Here is a 20940-nt window from a genome sequence, read left to right as displayed (position 1 = left end):
TTTCTCGCTAGCGAAGATCAATTTTACGTTGAAGACAACTCCTTCGTTTCATCGACTTGTTTTCTTTACCCGAGAGTTCCCACAAGTGTCATGATTCAATTCGCATTTTTTCCGATTTGAATCTGACTCTCAAGACGATGACACGGATCTAAAAACCTCGAAATTGATAGGTTTTGCAATCTAAGACTCGTGACGAGTGTTGATTCTCTTGTGAGTTGTCAACAGCACTTGATGGAGATGGAGATGCAGATGGGATATCAATCTCATAGAATCGTTCCGTAGGAATTTCGTCTGTGTGCACCGTTTCGATCACTTGGCAACCGTAACCATGTCATGTATGGTATGTATGTGTGGATGGAGAGAGGGAGGGAGGTTCTTGAGAATGCTGGTATTTTGGGGGAGCGGGTTTTGATGTGTTGGATGCTTCATACTTGATAGTGTTCCTCACACAATGGACTCAGCTGGGATTCTGAATGATGGATATGGAGGTGAATGATTGTGCTGATTGATAGACGCAAGTGTGCTTTTTGGGAATTATGTATGTAATCTCATGAATGATTTTTGTTACCTAGTAACTTCTTTGATTTTGGTTTGTAGATATAGGATGGTATGGAGGTTTTTTGGAAACATAGGTCAGTGGAACTATACACCTAGATAAGTCATGTAAGTTGGAGAACGATTGGAAAGAGTGCAGATGTTCTTTGACTTCAAGGAATCTTTGATCTTCTGAACTTGTAGTTTCTGGTAATAAAGGGGTTTATTGCGATTGTTCTTCTTCTATATGCGGGGAGTTGGCAGTTGGCTTATACACTGAATTATACTTCGCGAGAAGAGAAGCTTCGAAATGAGACTTTGTGGGATGGGATACCGCCAGCAGGAAATAATCGGAGACTGACGTTTCGAGAGATTATTGGAGAAGATACTTTACAAAAAGATACAACTCAGAGTGAACACCAAGAGAACACTTATCAAGGTGAAAACCACGCTTTTTCAAGAATGGATTTCGAGAAAGCTCATGAGAATCTTGCTTCGAATAAAGACTCACCCAACAAAACACTCCTCAAGAGAGCACTCAACAAATAGATTTAGTTGATTCCCAACTTTTCATCTGTAATAACTGTGAGTTTCATCCCGCGGAATATTGCTATCACGAAAGCTAACAGAGCCAAGAAAGTGATGGTTGAACCACAATTTTAACACCAAATTCAACATTCGAGGTGGATATACTCACTTGAAGTTCCTATACTTGGTGTCGGCGGGGCAGATCAATGCATGCGTGGACCATGGGGGTAGATATATGGAGCGGCCACTTGTGCTCTAAATAATTTTTGTGATGGCGAGAGATTGCCTTGCAGAAAGTCTCAGTTCATTCAGGAACTCATTATCAAAACCACATGCTTTACTGAGAATTGCCTGCAGTGGGTACTGAATGTCCAACTAACGAGAAAGATTCGAGAGGGCACGAATTGGAGACTACACCATTCTGTATCCCGAAATTTTCATTCCTTCCACAGCAGTTCAATGTTCTAAGTTTGCATTCCTCAAAAAACATTCTACGTTTCTATTCCGATGTCATTTTGCAACTTTCTCGTAGTTGGAAAGCTAAAATAAAGTTTACAGGTATCTACCTTATTCTGTGCCGCACAAACGTTGTTAGCAAGTTCTAGGCGCTTCAGAGCGATGATTGGTTCAGACTTACTTCACCCTCTGTCGTATTGAATCTGACGCTATAACCTTAAATACTTACCTACGTAATTATCTACTTTATTTATATGATATAAAGTCCTTTTCTTCCTCCACCTCTTATCTTAAGCTTCGACAAACAGTTTGCATGTCGCTTGTGAGTGAAGCTATATATCCTGACACAATCGCTTCGTCATCTTTTGGCAAGAACCTCATCATCATTCTGAAAGCTTTGTGCCCATGAAAAGTTTCAGAGTACTGCCCAACTTCAACATTAGTACTTGTATTATTCACAACTTTACCTTTCAAATTTCACGATCACGATGCATGCAGGAAGGGAGTTGAACCAACGCTCGAAGCTACATTTCTTTGATCTTGCCATTGAGATCCGACTTAAGATCTACAATGAACTACTCATCGCCTCGGAATCTCAACCTATTGAGATAAAATCCTCCGAAACAAGTCCATCGCATTTAATCCTAAGCAAAGAATATCATCTCTGTCCCGCAATTCTACGAATCAACAAACAAATCCACTTGGAGGCATCTCCAATTCTCTACTCCAGCAACAAATTTGTGTTATGCCGTCTCCAATTCTTCTATGTACCAGGTTATAGGATTATCACTGGGTTTCTAGCACAAATCGGAGAGCGGAATGCTCTTTTTATTCGTTATTTAGATATCTATTTCCCACTGTTTCCAAATTCGATTTTTGGACCCGGCCAGCCATGGCCAGCTGGAAGAGATATTCAAGTTATCGATTTTGTTATTAATAAATTCACAAATCTTGTAACATTTAAGATATCTCCATGGGACAACTTACGATTTGGTGGTGGCAGTATAAGGCTGGCAGTTAATTCCTCGAGAAACTCCGGAAGCATTGATTCCTTTGAGTCTATTGGTTTGGGATTGAACGCATTCGATGAAAGATTCAAAGCCATGCCAGCTTTGAAGGAGACCATGGTAGATTTCCATGTGTCGAATGCGTGGCCAGATGATTTAGTGGATAGATTTTTGAGGAAGAAGATACACGGTAATAGATGGATGTGTCAAGTTACCAGAGAAGACAGTCTGTCTGAGTCGGACACAGTTGGCTGTTACTTTGGATTATTCGCCTAGTCCCAAGTTAAGGTCAAAGATGGAAGAGTCAAAATTGACTTCTTGTGAGAAGTTGGCTGAGACATTGGTCACCATGCTCAATTAAGGAGAATGAAAAAAGCGCAATATCGAATCCATTGGAAAGCTACCAAGAAAAAAAACGTTTCGCAAGGCATGACCGAAGAATTAAAATCATATGGGTAAAGACCGAAAACAAGCATATTTCGTAGATCCTGAGATTGCGATGCTTGAATACAATTTTTGGTCCAGGTCAAAATAAGGTTTCGCAAAAAACCTTAAATATTCATACCGACCACATCGAACCATAATTTCCCCCTATAATCCTAGCTACACGAGAAATAGACTTCTTCAGATATTAAATCGAATTATAAATCGACCGCAGCGCATGGAATTTGAACCAAAGGACATTCATTTTTTTTGAATGCAAAGTCCGCATCTTGGTACAACCCAGCAATGGAGAAATTGTAACATACAATTGTCCGATATAAATGTTAGACAAGGTAATGTATGGTACTTCTCTTGTAAGTAGAAGCAATCACTTTCATTGAACCGTCACTCTCTTAGAATTTTCATTCATTTCATCAAAATGCCTTCCGTTGGCAAGATTCTACTTGCCGCTGTCAACTTGTCAGTCCTTGTTAATGGATTAACGTGGACCTCATGTGGCACCGGCGTAGAATGCGCAACCCTTGAAGTTCCGCTCGAATATGGCGATGCGAAGTCAACAGCAAAAGCAAATGTCGCGCTTGCTCGTTATCCTGCCACTGTAGCAGCGAGCAAGAAGCTCGGGTCTCTCTTGATCAATCCCGGTGGACCCGGTGCCAGTGGTGTTGGATTTGTACAGTCTGGGGCCGGTGCCGCCGTCTCGGCACTGAGCGGCGGATTGTACGATGTTATTGGATGGGATCCGCGTGGAACTGGTGCTTCGGCTCCTATCTTGGAATGCTTTCCAAATGCCAGTGCGGAGTATGATTTCAATAACGCACTTCCATCCGCTCCAAATCTTTGGCTTGGACAATTTGCGAATGCTAGCGCCAGTGCTGCTGTTAGCTCTGCTATCACATCTTTTGACACCTCTGTCGCAGCTCTCGCAAAAGCTTGTGTAGCTCAGAAATCTCCCGCTCTTTACACCTCAACAGCGGCATATGTTGTCCGAGACATGGCAGCGATAGTTGACGCATTGGATGGAACTTCTGCAAAACTCAACTACTGGGGTTTCTCATATGGAACCATATTCCTCGCCGAGTTTATCCAAACTTTCCCAGGCCGTGTAGGAAGAGTTGTTGCCGATGGTGTCTTTGACGCAAAGGCAAACGCCCTTACATACGTCAGCCAACTACCGAACGATCAAGTCAGTGTTCGTGCTTCGTTAAACGATTTCGCAGCTTTCTGCACCACCGCCGGCAGTAAAGGATGCTCTTTTGCTACCGCTCCTACTGGAGTCACAGGTACTGTGGCCACCAGACTTGACAATATAATGGAGAACATATTCAAGAATCCTATTGTTGCTTCTGGCTTAAGCATTAGCTTAGATATCCTCAGTCCCACTCTTGCTTCTCTTCTTAGAGTTCCAACAACATGGAAAACACTTGCATCTATCTTATCCGGTCTCGAAACCCGTGACGCAACTGCTCTTATCTCACTACTTGGATCCTTAGCAGCGAGTGCACCAACCGATGGCTCCGCAGCAGGTGTCGGAACTCTTGCTACTTACCCACTTAATTGTGTTGATAATGCAGCGTCAAATGGAATTACATTGAACACTGTCATTTCTCTCACAAAAAGCATTTCAATCTCTGAAAATACTCCAATTCTAAATGCTGATCTTATCCCCATCACATTTTGCCGCAACTTTCCCTCCACACGTCCGATCGTTCCAAACGTAGGAGCAAGTTTAATGGCAAAAACAGATACTCTTCTCGCAACAGCCAAAACACCAATCCTCATTGTCTCAGCCGAGAATGATCCGACAACACCTCTCAAGTCCGCAAAAGCACTCCGCAGTCTACTCCCTACTTCATCCACTCTCGTATACCGCGGAGGAAGTGGACATACCACTATCTCACATACATCTCTCGGAATGGCTAAAGCGATCTCCAATTTTTTCGTAAGCGGTACAATGCCCAAGGATGGAGCTCGATTCGCAGTGGATCAGAATATTTTCCCCACCGCTGCAGCAAGTGGTTTAGTCACACCAGCAGCTTTTAACGGAACCTATACTACGCAAGAGCAGAGTATCCTAACCGCAACATACAACATTGGCCTTGCATTTTTAGCAATCGCATAAAAACATCTCCATATAATCATAGACCATTAGATAATAATACATTGTAATCAAAAATGCTTACCATAAAACCCCATCCCGTGCAATCGGACCGTATGCGTGAATAAATTTTTAGTGATACCCAACGGATCTTCAATGTAGAGCCAAGACCACAACATATTAAATGTCATTCTTACATGCATGATATTGTTCCACAGTACCATTACCCCAGAATGCACCCCAGAAACCCTGCACCAGGTCAGCGATCACAGGGCACACCACGGGAATTTAACCGACTCGTCCCCCCTTTATCCGATAAGCATGTTGGTTCCACAAATTGTGTTTTCAAAGGGAGTGACGGGCGGAATCTGTGCGTCCTATCAGCACTTCCGGAGAAATTACCCTTAGGTTCATCTCCCGGATTCTGCGGTTTTCGCGGAATGGGGTATGGGAGTGCCAAGAAAAATGATGTATCATGATGAATAGGAAATGGGAAGGGATGAAAGTGTTGATAGATTAATATATCATCGACTCCATATAATGGATACGGGATGATATAAGAGTCATGAATTCAAGGTCACCAGAACTGAGCTAGAATGATTGGAATAAGAGTTTAAGATGTCGTAATACCCGCGCTGGTACGTCTGTATTGAAACAGTTCCCACTTCAATACATACCATATCGGAGCACAAATTTTGTATCTACTAGTCGTGTTGCTCTCGACAAAAAATAGATCTCTAACTAAAACTCCAAAATGTTCAAATATCTCACTGTGCTCCCCATCTTCCTCGCACAGCTCTTGGCCTCTCCAACTCCACTACCTCTAACAGAGACCACTCTCTCCACTGATTACACATCCCAAGGTTATCTCCTAGCCCTCAACGCATCAGCGCCTTATTTTGCAGGAGCCGGTCCTGTCACTGGCTGCGTAACCTCGACTTTCACTTGGACAATCGACACTACCGCCTGTGGTCGCTTTGATGGCACTCGCACTGTATATAACCAAAGTATCGCCATGTGGATGTATGCATTTAGAAGTGAACAGGGTACATGCGGTTTAGTTGAGGGTGGTCGGGTAACATGTTCGGAAACTGTAGTCAAGAACCAGGGAAAGTGGAGCGCGGTACGTTTGTTTCTGTATGAATCAGATGTGACTCAGTCAGAAAGCTGTTGGAAAAGAGAGGGGACAAAAAGCTAACGTAATATGCGAATAGCCCAACTCTACGATATCGGGTGTGCCGTTATACATGATGGGCTGGGCAAATTGGCCGGTTCAAAGATGGCCGAGCAGTGGAGTAGATGTTGATGTTTGGAATACTTTAATGGATAATCCTGTGCCAGGAGTTTCTTTGGATGGGTTCGCCAGATCTTTTAGTGTGAGATGGCAGGCTGCATGATCTTTAAAGGAGTTGAACATTTGGATTTGGCGTTGGTATGGAAGGGTCAAGGTGAGAGATAACACAGTCTGCATGAATACTTCATTTCAGGAAAAGCAAAACTGGTCTCTTGTTTGGATTTATGAATTGTTTTCTTACAAATGGGACAGAAAAAGAAGCAATGAACAAGGGTGGAGGAACTGTATTCATCGCTGTATCCATCATAGATATAGGGAGTACAAATCTGTCAAGCATTCCATAGAATGATTCAAAATACTTTCGATAACGTTAAACAAAATGAGAACTAACCGCAAGACTGTGCTGGCAAGGAAATATTACAAATTCTTCAACTGAAAGGCTTTTGTATGGAAAATTAAGGAGAGTTCCTACCGAAATATGCTGCCCCTGAAGTTCGCGTTGATATCTGAATTGAGGTTTATGTTTGTTGAAGAAAACACGGCAGGTATATAATACAACAAAATTCGAAGTTTGTGCGTCTTAAGCACTCTGAGATCTTGGTTGTTACCCGCAGATTACCCTTCCACACAACAAAAGCTTTTTGAAATCGGAGATTATTTTTCAAGTGGCGAAAAATGGGTATAGCCCTTGATTTATTTTTGGGTGTCCTACGGCGCGAAGAGAACACATTAATTTCCGGAAAGCTTTGCTAGCTTTGCCTCAACAATGCGCTCCACCATTTTTTCCAAGATGGCAATATCTCCACCAGTTCCTTGGGCGAAATATCCCTCCACAGCTCTCTCGACGTATTTGCCAATTTGATCCACTTCGACGTTGATATATTCTCCTTCTTTCTTGAGAGCTGTGACTATTTTCGTTTGGGTATATGCGATCAACATAATCTCGAACCACTCCTCATCAACCTTGGTGATCGTCAAGCTGGCTCCGTCAAGCGTGACATATCCTTTCTCTACAATATATCTCATGACCTGCTTGTCTCTAGGCTTCAATCTCAGGGTCAATGCCTCTCCATCCTCTTCTCTCTTGATCAACTCTGCGACAGTATCCACATGTCCTTGTACGAAATGTCCTCCCATACGTGTGTTCGCAGAAACGGCGCGTTCGAGATTGACTTCGGAGTTGACTTGTAGAGAACCGACATTTGTGCGGCGAAGAGTTTCTGGTGCGCAACCAACTGTGAAACTATCCTCCGTGAAGGTTGTGACTGTAAGGCAAATACCGTTTACGGAAATGCTGTCGCCAAGTCCGCAGTCTCCGAGGATTGAGGAGGCATTGCTGATGGTGAGAGTGGCACCATATTGACTGTCGAGTTTGATGTCGGAGACAACTGAAATTGTTAGTGAGGTGACATTGTGTGTTGGAGATTAATTACGAACCTCCTTTGATCTCAACAAGGCCTGTGAACATCGCGACGGCTTTGAAGAATTGAATGAGATTGAAGGTTGAGCTAGGCTGATAGCAATAAATTACCCCGCCATGACCAATGATATCAGATACTACACCACGCTAAGCTCCTTTTGATACCTTACATAATACACATTGATTTCTTTCGAACCTCATCTCAAAACTTCGTATTCGAATTCGGGAAACAGGAAAATATGTTCTGCCCCTTATTAATCACTGCTATTACTCTAGGTACGATCCACATCCACATTGTCGTCCCAAGGTCTAGTATCGGAAGAAAATACCCCCCCCACCCGAAAAAGAAAAAAATCGTTTCTCATGATATCCCATTTGTATGTAGAACAAGAACCCTCCATGATTGAATATCAACCATCTCATATTTCTGTTTCTTCTGTGGCGTGAAGTGCGAGGCATTTGGGAAATCTTACTAGTCTCCCAAGTAGTCCAGTGTTAATGCTTGATCGAAGCCATTAGACACATCTGCTTTCCCGTCGATGAGATCCGATTTCTGAAATTGTACATCCAACCGATGCATCGGGAGACGGGAAGCCACAGACGGGAGAAGGTCCCTAACAAACCACTAGGTAGCTCATGCTTAGCATTCGAACTAATGCAATGCGTCACATTTTATAGCATGGACTGTGGATGTTCTACGAAGTATTTGGTGTGATTATCGAATTAGATTTCTTGTCACAAACCGATTATCCGAGGTCATTCCAATGATTACATCCTACAGATCTCTCATCTACACTCAATAAAATCCAGAATCTGTATGCAAACACTTACAATCAGGAAGACCTTTAGAGTGTCTCGTGTAAAGCGTTATAAACGTCATGACAAGCAATCGTACCTTGATATGTCAATCTACCGGGGGAGCTACTGCAAGGCGGCTTTAGCGACGCTCGATGCTAACATAGCGTTATTCCTGGGGAAGTTTATGATGTATTGTCGTTTGAAATGATGATTTAATTGCTGATGATTTGCTCAAGAGTCTGGAAATGTCTTGGAAAGTTCCAATGATTCAAGATACTTGGGGATTTATTAAAATATTCATGATATCACCGTCTTCCAGCCTCTTTTCTACATTTCGTCACACAGAGCTCTTCTATTTCAAGCTATAGCTGAGGTAACTACAAGTAGAGCGTTCTTCCACACAGTTTCTCTCAACAAACAAACGAACTCAAGTCTCTGCAAAGAAACCAGTCCAGAAAATCGCCAAATCCATCATGTCATCCTCAGAAATTCCCCAAGGAAACCCCACAGACAACGATTATGTCTCCCGTCCTGGCCACAAGCAGGATCCAATTCCAGTTCTAAGTGACGAAGCTCCCATTGAAGAGGGTAAGTTTTGTCTGTGTTCTTGATGATTGACTTGAGCTAATAGCAGCGTGTAGAAACCGCTGACAACGTCGCTGTCGACAAAAGCAACATCATCGATGATAAAACCAGACATGCTGCTAAGTCTGCTGAGACTTACCGAGAGCCGGGGGACAATGAGGGTTTACCTGAGGATGATGGGAGGAGTGCTGTTGCCCAGTAAATTTGGTTGAATGCATTAAAACAACTTGTGCGAAGGAACGAATTAAATGTAATATTGAGGGACCATGGCAATGCAACTGATTTCCATGGCGCCTTTCTCGGACGGATATATTGTTGGTGCTGACGTTATTCAAATACAAATACAATAATGACACCATACTACTACCTGGAATCTCTTTCCAAGCTCAAGCTGCTACCTTGATCCCATTTTCGAGAGTGTGAGGCTCATATATTCTAGGTATTAATCCCTCAACCATATCAATGGCTCCTTCCATGCTGTCTTTGTTGAACACAAAAAGTCCCTGTATAGCAGCCATACTGGTATGGAGCTCTGGCTCTACAGCCTTACCTTCTTCATTAGCAACAAGTCCAAGACTTTCTAGCTTTGTCAAAAATCGCAATTTTCCATGTCCATCCTTGTCAATATCACCGTAAAATCTATCCCACATCTCCGCAGCTTGATATCTCGTAGCTTCACCAATTCTCTCGATCATATCAACTCGTCCGGGCCGTATTAGTGCAGCGTCAAGTCTGTCAATATGGTTTGTAGTGAGGAAAGCAATTCTTTCTTCCCCAGCTGCCACTCCATCCAGTGCATTCAATAATCCCGAAAATGTTACTGTTGCGCCTGAATATCCTTCGGAATCTACCTGTTTCCGGTTTACAAACGCAGCATCTGCATCTTCAAGCAGTACTAGGGTTCTCGGAGGTAACTTTGTGAGGAAATGCGCCAGTTTGTCATCTGTCATTCCCCGCTCGCTCAAATTTATCATTGCGACTCCAAAGTTCAGTTCTCCAGCTAAGGCCTGTATAAAAGAAGTTTTACCACTCCCAGGCGGGCCATATAGAAGATAACCTCTGCGATAAGGTATTCCTCGATCCACATACCATTGTTGCCGACCCAGAAAATCTGTCACATCATCCAGAATTCGCTCCTTGACTCCTTCGTCTAGTATTACAGAACTTAATGGCCTTTTTCGTCGCGCATCTCCGAATTGTCTCCATTCCATTCCGGAACTCTTGTAAACAACAGTTTTCCCTTCTCGCTGTGTCGCAGCTAATACATGCGCTTCTGCAAAGATATCTGCGAATATATGTCGATGAGCGTATAATGTTCGCAGAGTAATTGTCTCGTGCGGTACACCAGTATTCATATTGTGACTACTTTGCTTTTCCCGCTGGACTAAAATAAAAGCATTCTTATGCTGAACAACATGCCTACCATATCCCGGCTGCGCAAGAAATGTCGCAGATGATGGACCGCCCTCAAGTTGTTCGCCAGACGTTCGCATAGAATAGTCATGAACACGGGTGATTCTGGATGCGATAAATCCTCCAGGCGGTCGAGGAAGACATAGCCATGCTAAGATCCATTGATATGATGGATCCTCCTTACTGATTTCGAGATTCACCAAAAGACGTCGTTTGATGGTGGAAGCTCCCAGTATCATGAAACGTCGACCGATGGCGGCAGAAGCTCCGAGACCTGCAAGACCAATGCCTCCGGCAAAAACGGGATTATTGAAGAGCGCATCGAGAGTTGTCAGTGACGTTGTTGATGGGTCAGGCATTTTTTGGTGATGGGAGTAATTTTAGGATTATCGAGTCGCCTGAAAAAAGTTCTGGAAGACCCGATAGTAACCGATGTTTGCGGGGGGATAAGCTTATCAAGCTTATATCATATCAACTCGATAAGAAGAAATAAAAACTTATTACAACAAAAAACTAGCCATCTTACATTCACATCCTACATTGTCATCAACATGTGAGATACCCCCGAGACAAAGAAACACAGATCGCAATAACGTTGGTTTAAAGCAACATAGCAGGTCGTTGATGGCTGGGGCATCCAGAGTGCCAAAATCTGGATTACACTACAAGACCAAATCCCACTCAAGGAATGCCTGAATTCTTCTGTACAAAATGATAACCCAAGTTCTATCAATTTTGTTCCCCGGGTTATCAGTACTTCATTCACGACCCTGATACATGTCAAACGAGCTTCCTCTAATGGGCTAACCTGCGTCGAGGCAGTCGAGTGATTGGGCCACTTTGATTGCTTAGGGGAGGGATCCCATTCACTGATTTCAGCTACACATTCAGGGGAAAGTTGGCGCAGTTGCCGATGTTGTTTACAATATATTGTCAAATTCCTGCATCGCTCCTCATTTTCTACATGCGAGAAACCTTATAATCTGCTCATGATAAGTATTCAAAACTCAAAGTTGAGTGTGTTTGATGTGTAGTATTCCTGAAGCAATTGTTAGTACAAAGTTTCACGAAGTTCTCTATCTGCTTGTTGGAGTGCGATGATAACCCTGTGAGGGTTTTTTTTTCGCGACATAGGACTAGTAGATGGTATTAACATTTATCGTCTCTAACCAGCCTCGAGCCAGCAAAGCGAGGTTTGTATGGGACTTCGAGAAAGGAATAAAGTGCACTAGTTAGGAGGCGTTCAAGACTGGACAATACAGGTTAGAGTCAAATCTGACGATCTCCCTGAACCAAAAATATCAATATTCAAAACTGCATGGAATCTATAAGGCTATTCTAATATCAGATCATCGATTCTGTTGCTTCACTTCTTTACGAAATCATAAAACATCGGTAAAACCAGTGAAGCTCCGTGCGAGTATCTACTAAAGAGGGTATTCCCAGGTTCACACGTGTTTCAATGTTCCATCCATGTACGCATTTTTAGAATATTTGTTACCCCGGACTTTATTACAAGTCCGTATTTCAATTATCGGCTGTAGTTGTTTCTGTACGTGAGGAAGGCCTCCTTGAGATGTTGAGGTTGTACCTGTGTGATTGAGCCACACCAAGTGATGAACGGCTGCTGCTGAATTCTTATCTCCATACGAGTACGAGAGTTTATATACGTTCTCAAATCTACCTCAGCTCTACCTCAGCTCTACCAATATTGTACTTTGCAACTTAGTGTGGTTACTCTCTCCATGTATGGGATCTCTCAAACACATCGAAGGTCCTGGTCAAAAACTGCCACGCTCAGACTATTGTGTCCGTTCCTGAAACTCCGGTGCTACTTGGCAGACTTTTTGTTCTATAGTTGTTAAGGCGACCAATCGTTTTCATTTTATGATAGTTTTATTCCCTTACACCTATCTATTCTAGACTTTATCCAAGTTCAGTTGCCTGACCCAGCCACGTTTCCCGTCCCGAAAGTCAAAATTTCATCAACATGATAAGATGAGAACAAAACCAGTTGTGGATCTGGCCACACAATGCAAAAAAGTCCGAACCTTAAACGGCTCTAACAAAACCTCATCGACTCCCATCATCATGATGTTATTCGTAATTTTCTTGTATAAAAGTTTGCGAGGCCGGCCCCCTCATGATTCACTTATTCAGTTAAACTAGACTCTTCTTCTGCAGTGACTGCGGGCAGTCTGAACCATGGGAAAGATAGCAACAAAACTACGGGAGATCAAGGAAGGACTCAGAAACGATGATAACTTAACTCGAGGAAGAAAGGGCTTTGTTCGAGGAATGAAAGCATTACCGTCATCGTCAGGAAAATATTTGGTCCGGAAGATTCCTTTCATACATTGGTTCCCGAACTATGCTCCAAGATGGCTTGTGGATGATATGATTGCTGGAGTAACAGTTGCATTGGTCTTGATTCCACAGGCCCTGGCATCTGCAGCGTTAGCTGGCATACCATTGCAGCAAGGACTCTTTGCTAGCTGGCTGCCATCAGTTATATATTTCTTCATGGGTACATCGAAAGGTATTACTTCAACATGATTCAAGATTGCTTAATGCTAAGAATTGTAGATATTGCTACAGGCCCTACAACATCTTTAAGTCTACTTACCAACGCCGTTGTGTTATCGATTACTGCCCAAGATCTTCCCATACCGCCAGCTCTCATTGCCTCCGGTCTCTCTTTCTCGATAGGCGCCTTTTCTCTATTATTCGGACTCCTGAACCTTGGATGGATCCTGAATTTCGTCACTATTCCTATGCTAGTTGGATTCCAAATGTCGGCAGCGTTGATTATCATTCAAGGCCAGATTCCATTGATACTAGGAGAATCGGGTGTGGGCCAAAACTTTACGCAACAAGGAACGCAAATTCTCAAAAACATTGCAACTACTCAACCTTTATCTTTGGCTGTTGGCGTAGCCTCAATAGTGATTATCATTTTATTGAAGCTCATGGGTAAAAGGTGGGGGAACAAGAGTAGCATCATCAGGATCTTGTCAAATCTACGGAACGCTTTCGTTATTATGATTTCCACTGCGATATCCTTCATTATCAACAAAGATCTGATCATTCCACAATTTCCCGTCGCTGGGACGGTAGCGCTAGCCCTACAATCTCCACAACTTCCGACTAAAATTGTTCTGCTTGTCGCCCAGAAATCATTCCCCGTGAGTCAGTCTAAGATCAATGCTTAAAGAGCCGGATGCTAATCTTCTAATCTTTACCTAGGTTTTTATAGCTGCCGTAGCTGAGCATTTGATATTCGCCAAGTCATTTGCTCGTGAACACAACTATGAAATTGATGAATCGCAAGAACTTGTCTTCCTGGGGACCGCAAACATTGTAAATGGGTTTTTTGGTGGGATGCCAGTATCTGGATCTCTTTCTCTGTCGGCAGTAAATTCAACAACTGGAGTGAGATCACCACTCAGTGGACTTTTCTCTGCCGGATTTGTTTTTCTAGCCATCAATGTATTGGCGGAAACATTCCAATGGATACCAACTGCAGCAACCAGTGCGATTATACTAATCTCTGTAGGAGAAACATTACCTCCGAATACCATTCCAATCACATACTGGAAAGGTTCATTTGCCGATTTCATAGGCTTTTTTGTCGTCATGAACGTGGCGTTGGTTGCAGGCCTAGAGTCTGCACTTGGGCTTGGAGTAGTCTATATAGCGCTCTACACTCTTTTACGCACATTATTCTCCTCGATTAGTCCACCAAAGCCCCATGATCTCGAAAACAGATACAGTTTCGAAAGCGTAGACAGAATGAGTATACCTCTTCAGGGAGGACGCCTAGTACCTCAAGGCACGCAACTCATTACGTTAGAAACTCCCCTGATTTACTTGAACGCGGAGAGGATAAAGAAAGATATCCTAGAAGCTATTTGGACCTATCATGAGCCGACTCCGTACGGGCCAACCGAACGAAATGGATGGAGCGACTATCGAGTTCGAAGAACTGCCGCTCTCCGTCGCAGGAGTAACGTTAATACACCAATCAGATTCCTTCCAAGGCTTGAAGTCGTCGTATTCAATTTCACGCGAGTCACATTTATTGATACTACCGGCCTCACCTATCTTCAAGACCTCAAAGACGAAATTATGGCCTACAGTGGTGACGCTGTTGAATTACGTTTCGTAGGTATGATTGACGCTGTACAGAAGAAATTCAAAAGAGTGGGATGGCCGTTGGGCACTTATCAAGAATCACAAATCGGTCTAGTCGCGGGAATCGACATCGTATTTGAAGATCTACATGATGCTGTTGCAGCACCTAGAAGTGTTAGAGCATCTATGAATGGACTGGATTTTGAGTTTGTGAATTCGAGGAATGACATGGAACAATTTACGGATGAGGAGGCTTTCAAAAAGGGTGGGGTGAATATCATAGTTACAAATGTTGTGACAAAGGATGGGAGGGCGTATAAGGAGGAAATGTAACTATACCTTTGGGTGCTTTGGAGTGTTTTGTGAGCGATGATTGCCGTATTCATGAATAGAATAAGAACTATATAAAATATATATATATGTGGAGAATCATTGCGGGAGAATGCTTTTCTGAACTATATAGTCAAAACCATGGAAGACGTTCAGAAAATCACCATATCAACTCATAAGTCTCAAGCGAAACATGATCTCCATTCTGATTTCCTTGTCCTTTCAACGGGGCCAATTCATTCACTCGTATCATTGCTATTTCGGAAGAAGAGTTGATTGAATGGTCCGTGCGTCATTTCAATTTCCCCCAACTGTGGTGAGGACTTTCCCCGCATTTGAAATTCCCAACAAACACAACGACAACGCGATGCGAAGCAGCGAAGGGCATCTATCCTTCCCAAGCTGTCAGGCGTGGCTACCCCAGAAATTCAAACTATTACGACGATTTATCATTGGATTCAGTTGATTGATCGAAAGACTTTGTGCCAACTGCTGTACCCATCATGATGAGTTTCTTCGCGACACGATGCATGCTCGAGCAACTGTGCCCAAATACTATGATGATATAATCATAAATACACCAAACATGGCATTGCATGATATGCAATATCTGTCCAAGTATACATGGATTGTTCGATGCACAATGGCGCAGCAATACCTTCCACGCACATTAATCGCGCGATATTAGGATGTTGGGATGAGGACAATTACATCAGAACAACTTGACTCAGGCTTTTTGGTTTCTAAGGCTTTGGTTATCATCGGGCCATTGATAAGAGACGCTAATGGGAGGTTAAACTCCGGCAACTGTGACGAGCATTGAGTGTAGGTGTAACTCCTTGGACACCATCCGAAGAATCGAAAGAATTCTTTCCAGATTGGGACAATGTTCCTGGTTTGATTTTGACAGCTTTGCCACTTCGGCACTTTCATCCTGAGAGCAAGGATTCGAATGATCGAATTTTCATTAATGTTATTGTTGCAGTCCATGGTTTTCTCGGAACACTAACCTGGCTTGACTTTAACGTCATTTCTGACATACCACATAAATCATTCTTTTGCAGTTGTTGGTGCCTGGAAAGGGCCAGCATCCCAACTGTGTGCCATGTGAGCAATTACATGGTCAGAGTAAAGGTTCAGGGAACATCAGAAGAGGAAGAAAAGCCGTCACTCCGAAAGTCAATCTTTCTCTGGGTCGTGTTAGACACAAAGTGGCCTCATCTCTACGTCTAGCCTTCACATCATTCCGTCAATTGGTAACAGAATAACAGGCTGGACATCAAGCGCTGAACTGAGATTCATCTCGTCTCGGTCAGTGATAATCGAATCAACGGCGCACTGCTACCTCATTGGGTCGCTTTGGGACCGATTTTGACATCCCCGGCTAGGCGATAACTCACTCTCTTCTTACCCGGTCGATCAAGGACGATTTAAAACTTTCAATGTGCGAAAGGCGCCGTCTCTTCGCATCGGGCCGTGTAACCAATTACATCATTTTTTGGATAGAATACAACGCATGTTCCGCGGAACTGACTCGGGAGGCTTTTCATGTAAGTATGAAGCAACAAATGAAGAGATTCATTTATCATTGTGGAAATGAATCTTCGGGTCGTTAGCCCACTTTGCGACATCTTCATTGATCTTACTGGGGACATTCCCTCCTAGGCTTACGATATTTTCATTCAGCACGGCCTCGGTCTAAATGAAAATATGTCTCAGAGCTCTCTTTAAATTTGCATATGCAGATTGTTATTAGCGGAAATTGCAAAGTCCTTCGGCTCTTGAGGCTCCGATGAACACACCAATGGATTTCCGATTTTTCATGTAGATTGGAACCGAGGCCAAATTATCAAAGAAAAAAGAGAAAAGGCAAAAAGCCTGCGTGTGGTGGAATGTGATCTGGTAGAATTCTCGCGTTCTACAAAATTTACTTGCCTCAAGGATTAAAAGCCAATGATGTTCAGATTCGGGAATTTCATATCCTGGTATACTGATGTTTCTTTGGCTTCTATGGCTTTCAGGGCAGGCTGGAGAAGATTGGCGACATCTCACGAATCTTGTCAAACCTTGTAGCTGCATCTTTAATATTACTTTGGTTGTAACCCAATTACGGCATAGTTGTCATTCTGGGGTGATCACGAGCTTCCCCACAAGCCACCACCCCCAACATCCCCAGATTCTTACCCCGCCATAAAGAGCATGCAGAATATGCAGAACTTGCAGAGAAAATATGCAGAGTCTACAGATTACATGCGAACCACAAGTTTAGCCAGGCCCGTGGTAGTTTGTACGACTATAGGTCGGACCGGAGAACGGCCGTTACCAAATTCAGAAAATCTTGCTATGTAGGAACATCCTTAACTTTATCTTACACGTGGTAAACTTGAAACCTCCTTCCGTCTTTGTATGGGCTCGCTCGTGGCTTTAATTGTCAGAATTGCCTTAAATTCTCTTGTCGTGGTAAATCTAGATTTTTGTTGTTTGGGATTGATTTTCTGCTTGGCCGAATTCTGCTCACAAGGCCACTTTTCGGCAGTGATTCGGAGCATTTTATCCAGAATACCACATCACTGGGCCCGCTTGTTGGATTATTCCGAATCCCAGATTCTCTTAATCCGCATTGAGCACAAGCTAATATCAACCACATCTCATGTTAAATGATCATGAGGCTGGAAACCCTCACATGTTACTGATGGGGTCCGAAATTGTACAAGACGCTCCCGTCGTACAGAAAGTCTTGTAAGGAAGCTCGTGATAATGCCCTTGAGAAAGGTCGGAAAATATACAGAAGTGTCTCAATAATGCTTTAACTAATACAGATTAAACTAAGCTCTTACTCTTGCAGCGGCTTCATCTTCTCCTTTTGGACAAAACACAAAAATGGTGCATGTAAGCACAGTGAATATTTTGCACATAAATGATCGGTGATTTCCCATTGATTACCCTCTACATCCTCTTTCAGTCTCAATCTTTTCACCACACAATTCAAGTCTTCATCATGGTGAACGTGATTAGAAGCGTAGTCTTACTTTCCCTGGTGCTTCAGTCATCATGTATGCAGTTCAAGATACCTCAGGTTGAAAAGGTAGTGGCGAAGGTTATGAACAAGTTCGCACCATATGTGCACAACAAAGGACAGCACTCCGATACCGCAGTCATCTCAGCAAAGGAAGACATGTCCCAGATCATTCCTCGTGCGACCCCTTATTGGTACGAACAAATCTCACATCAAGGAAAATCCGCATGGGGTCCTTCAGGATACCAAGTTTACCGCAACGTGAAAGATTATGGAGCAAAAGGCAAGTCAATCCATATACCGAGGGTCCTTGCTAACAATATCTAGGTGATGGCGTTACCGATGATACTGCAGCTATCAATGCGGCTATTAGTGCCGGTGGAAGATGTGGTCAAGGATGTTCCTCGACATCAACTACACCCGCAGTTGTCTATTTTCCATCTGGAACCTACGTGATATCATCATCGATAGTAGACTACTACTTCACTCAAATCATTGGTAACCCAAACAGCTTACCGACTCTTAAAGCCACACCTAATTTTGTTGGTTTCGGTTTGATCGATGCAAATCCATACTACTCCCCTGTCCTTAATTGGGGCTCCACCAATGTATTTCTGAGGCAAATTCGCAACATAATCTTTGATATGACTAGCATTCCAGCTGGAACCACGGCTACAGGTCTGCATTGGCCAACTTCCCAAGCAACAAGTTTACAAAATGTTGTATTTCAGATGAGTTCTGCTCCAGGAACTCAACATACTGGTCTTTTCTGTGAAAGTGGTAAGTACAAACGAAAATCTAGAGAGTTCCATGCTAACGTTGAGAAAAGGTTCTGCTGGACTTATAGTTGATGTTACCTTTAACGGCGGTCTTGTTGGTGCTGCTATTGGAAACCAGCAATTTACCATGCGAAATCTGGTTTTTAATAACTGTGTTACGGCAATCAGCATGTTCTGGGATTGGGGATGGTTGTTCCACGGCATCAGCATCAACAATTGTCAAAAAGGAATTGATATCTCGGCAGGAGGTTCAAGTGCTCAAACTGTGGGATCTGTCATCTTGATCGACAGCTCAATCACCAATACCCCGATCGGAATCATAACTGCTTACACACCTAATGCGACACCGGATACAGCTGGTAGTCTCATACTTGAAAATGTGGTACTCAGTAATGTTCCCACAGCTGTTACTTTGAGTGGTGGATCGACGATATTAGCTGGTACAAGTGGAAGCACGACCATTGCTGGGTGGGGTCAAGGCCGCCAATATGTTCCTAGTGGTCACTCTGATTTCCAAGGCGCCATCACTCCAAACAGTCGGCCTGCATCTCTACTCAGTGGAAACAGATATTACACTCAATCGAAACCTCAGTACAATGGCTTGTCAGTCTCATCATTCACGAGCGCAAGGACAAATGGTGCAGTAGGAGATGGTACGACCGATGACACCGTTGCATTGCAACGCGGAATCAACAATGCAGCAAGCGCTGGGAACGTGTTTTTCATAGATGCAGGTACTTACAAAGTGACAAGCACAATAACAATCCCTCCTGGTTCAAGAATTGTAGGCGAATCATATTCAACCATCTTGTCAAGTGGCAGTTTCTTCAATAATATGAATAGTCCACAACCTGTCGTACGAGTTGGAACGGCTGGTCAGACGGGACATGTCGAATGGAGTGATTGTTTGGTTTCAACACAAGGTCAACAAGCTGGTGCAACGTTAATCGAATGGAACCTCGCAAATTCCGGTTCGACGCCATCTGGAATGTGGGACGTGCACACACGAATTGGTGGTTTCACGGGATCGAACCTACAAGTTGCTCAATGCGAGAAAAATCCAGCCACTACCACGATCAATTCGAACTGCATTGCTGCTTATATGGGCATGCATATTACAGCAGGTGCCAGTGGCTTGTACATGGAAAATTCGTGGATTTGGACTGCTGATCATGATTTTGATGATCAAGCTTTGAGACAACTCGACATCTATGCAGGAAGAGGTCTATATATCGAGAGTACTGCAGGACAAATCTGGCTGTAAGTTTATCTTCCTGAAAATATCATGGAGACGTTCTAACAATTGGCAGTTGGGGTACTGGAGTTGAGCATTTCACTTTTTACCAGTATCAATTCGCCAATACAAAGAACATATTTGCGGGCTTTCTCCAGACCGAAACACCGTAAGATCCTTGATCCATTGTTCTTATGTAATCTTAACTGATGATCTTTAGATACTATCAACCACAACCGCTTGCCCCAACACCCTTCGGCGTTGTCTCATCTCTCAATGATCCTAACTTTAGTACTTCTTGTGCAGGTTATTCCGGCAACTGTGCTGCAGCTTGGGGGTTGAGAATCATCAATTCTCATGATATTCTTATATACGGAGCGGGACTGTACTCATTCTTTGATAATTATTCTACCAGTATGTCTTCCACTGAATTTTATGCTCAACTCCCATGAACCATATAGAATATGTACTAAAACCTCACAGCTTGTTCCAACGCTGGTGGCCCCGAAAACTGTCAAACCAATATCTTCAGTCTCGAAGGTACAATCTCAAACGTCAACATCTACACCCTCGCTACTGTTGGCACCACAAATATGATTACGAGAAACGGACAGAGTCAAGCGGTGTATAGTACGAATATCAATGTCTATCCTACTTTGATTACATTGTATAAGTCTGGTTAGAGTATCTGGCGTTTTTGATGGAGATTCTTTGCGCGTTGATATGCGAACATGCAGATTGTATGGGTGTAGGTGTAGGTTATTGAAATTGGAATTGGAATGGATACTTTAAAGTGAGTAGATTGTAGTTGGAGTCTGGCAGTTAGGTGTGGATTCGGAGGAAGCGATGCTTTATTCTTGCTGCAGCTTTATG

The 20940-nt window shown here is 43.2% G+C and overlaps 9 protein-coding genes across 9 annotated transcripts; 7 read left to right on the top strand and 2 right to left on the bottom strand.

Annotated features, from left to right (window-relative positions):
• Positions 1 to 2006: 2006 nt before the first annotated feature.
• Positions 2007 to 2801, top strand: Bfra_010591 (uncharacterized protein; the record flags this gene model as incomplete). Its single annotated transcript, XM_037340922.1, has 1 exon — positions 2007 to 2801. One exon carries the CDS (start codon positions 2007 to 2009, stop codon positions 2799 to 2801), a length of 795 nt encoding a protein of 264 aa, XP_037186565.1.
• Positions 2802 to 3387: 586 nt separating this feature from the next.
• On the top strand, positions 3388 to 5088 carry Bfra_010590 (putative alpha beta-hydrolase protein; the record flags this gene model as incomplete). The annotated part of the gene is made up of 1 exon (XM_037340921.1): positions 3388 to 5088. One exon carries the CDS (start codon positions 3388 to 3390, stop codon positions 5086 to 5088), a length of 1701 nt encoding a protein of 566 aa, XP_037186564.1.
• Positions 5089 to 5818: 730 nt separating this feature from the next.
• Positions 5819 to 6461, top strand: Bfra_010589 (uncharacterized protein; the record flags this gene model as incomplete). Its single annotated transcript, XM_037340920.1, has 2 exons — positions 5819 to 6187; positions 6279 to 6461. 2 exons carry the CDS (start codon positions 5819 to 5821, stop codon positions 6459 to 6461), a joined length of 552 nt encoding a protein of 183 aa, XP_037186563.1.
• Positions 6462 to 7087: 626 nt separating this feature from the next.
• On the bottom strand, positions 7088 to 7826 carry Bfra_010588 (putative riboflavin synthase alpha chain protein; the record flags this gene model as incomplete). Its single annotated transcript, XM_037340919.1, has 2 exons — positions 7088 to 7746; positions 7796 to 7826. 2 exons carry the CDS (start codon positions 7824 to 7826, stop codon positions 7088 to 7090), a joined length of 690 nt encoding a protein of 229 aa, XP_037186562.1.
• A 1030-nt stretch (positions 7827 to 8856) lies between these two features.
• Positions 8857 to 9363, top strand: Bfra_010587 (uncharacterized protein; the record flags this gene model as incomplete). The annotated part of the gene is made up of 2 exons (XM_037340918.1): positions 8857 to 9164; positions 9218 to 9363. Exons 1-2 carry the CDS (start codon positions 9050 to 9052, stop codon positions 9361 to 9363), a joined length of 261 nt encoding a protein of 86 aa, XP_037186561.1. The 5' UTR covers positions 8857 to 9049.
• Positions 9364 to 9547: 184 nt separating this feature from the next.
• On the bottom strand, positions 9548 to 10933 carry Bfra_010586 (putative mitochondrial chaperone bcs1 protein; the record flags this gene model as incomplete). The annotated part of the gene is made up of 1 exon (XM_037340917.1): positions 9548 to 10933. The coding sequence occupies one exon, from the start codon at positions 10931 to 10933 to the stop codon at positions 9548 to 9550; it is 1386 nt and encodes a 461-aa protein (XP_037186560.1).
• A 1846-nt stretch (positions 10934 to 12779) lies between these two features.
• On the top strand, positions 12780 to 15041 carry Bfra_010585 (putative sulfate permease protein; the record flags this gene model as incomplete). The annotated part of the gene is made up of 3 exons (XM_037340916.1): positions 12780 to 13113; positions 13161 to 13759; positions 13821 to 15041. 3 exons carry the CDS (start codon positions 12780 to 12782, stop codon positions 15039 to 15041), a joined length of 2154 nt encoding a protein of 717 aa, XP_037186559.1.
• Positions 15042 to 15564: 523 nt separating this feature from the next.
• On the top strand, positions 15565 to 16306 carry Bfra_010584 (uncharacterized protein; the record flags this gene model as incomplete). Its single annotated transcript, XM_037340915.1, has 4 exons — positions 15565 to 15669; positions 15727 to 15847; positions 15868 to 16064; positions 16103 to 16306. 4 exons carry the CDS (start codon positions 15565 to 15567, stop codon positions 16304 to 16306), a joined length of 627 nt encoding a protein of 208 aa, XP_037186558.1.
• Positions 16307 to 18036: 1730 nt separating this feature from the next.
• Bfra_010583 (putative glycoside hydrolase family 55 protein) lies at positions 18037 to 20750 on the top strand (the record flags this gene model as incomplete). The annotated part of the gene is made up of 6 exons (XM_037340914.1): positions 18037 to 18337; positions 18382 to 18834; positions 18884 to 20093; positions 20144 to 20236; positions 20288 to 20481; positions 20551 to 20750. The coding sequence occupies 6 exons, from the start codon at positions 18037 to 18039 to the stop codon at positions 20748 to 20750; spliced, it is 2451 nt and encodes an 816-aa protein (XP_037186557.1).
• Positions 20751 to 20940: the final 190 nt, after the last annotated feature.

The sequence above is a fragment of the Botrytis fragariae genome, assembly GCF_013461495.1.
Source record: "Botrytis fragariae strain BVB16 chromosome Unknown tig00000797, whole genome shotgun sequence".
NCBI lineage: Eukaryota > Fungi > Ascomycota > Leotiomycetes > Helotiales > Sclerotiniaceae > Botrytis > Botrytis fragariae.
Note: the sequence above shows the minus strand (reverse complement) of the source record. Positions and strands in the feature narration are given on the sequence as shown.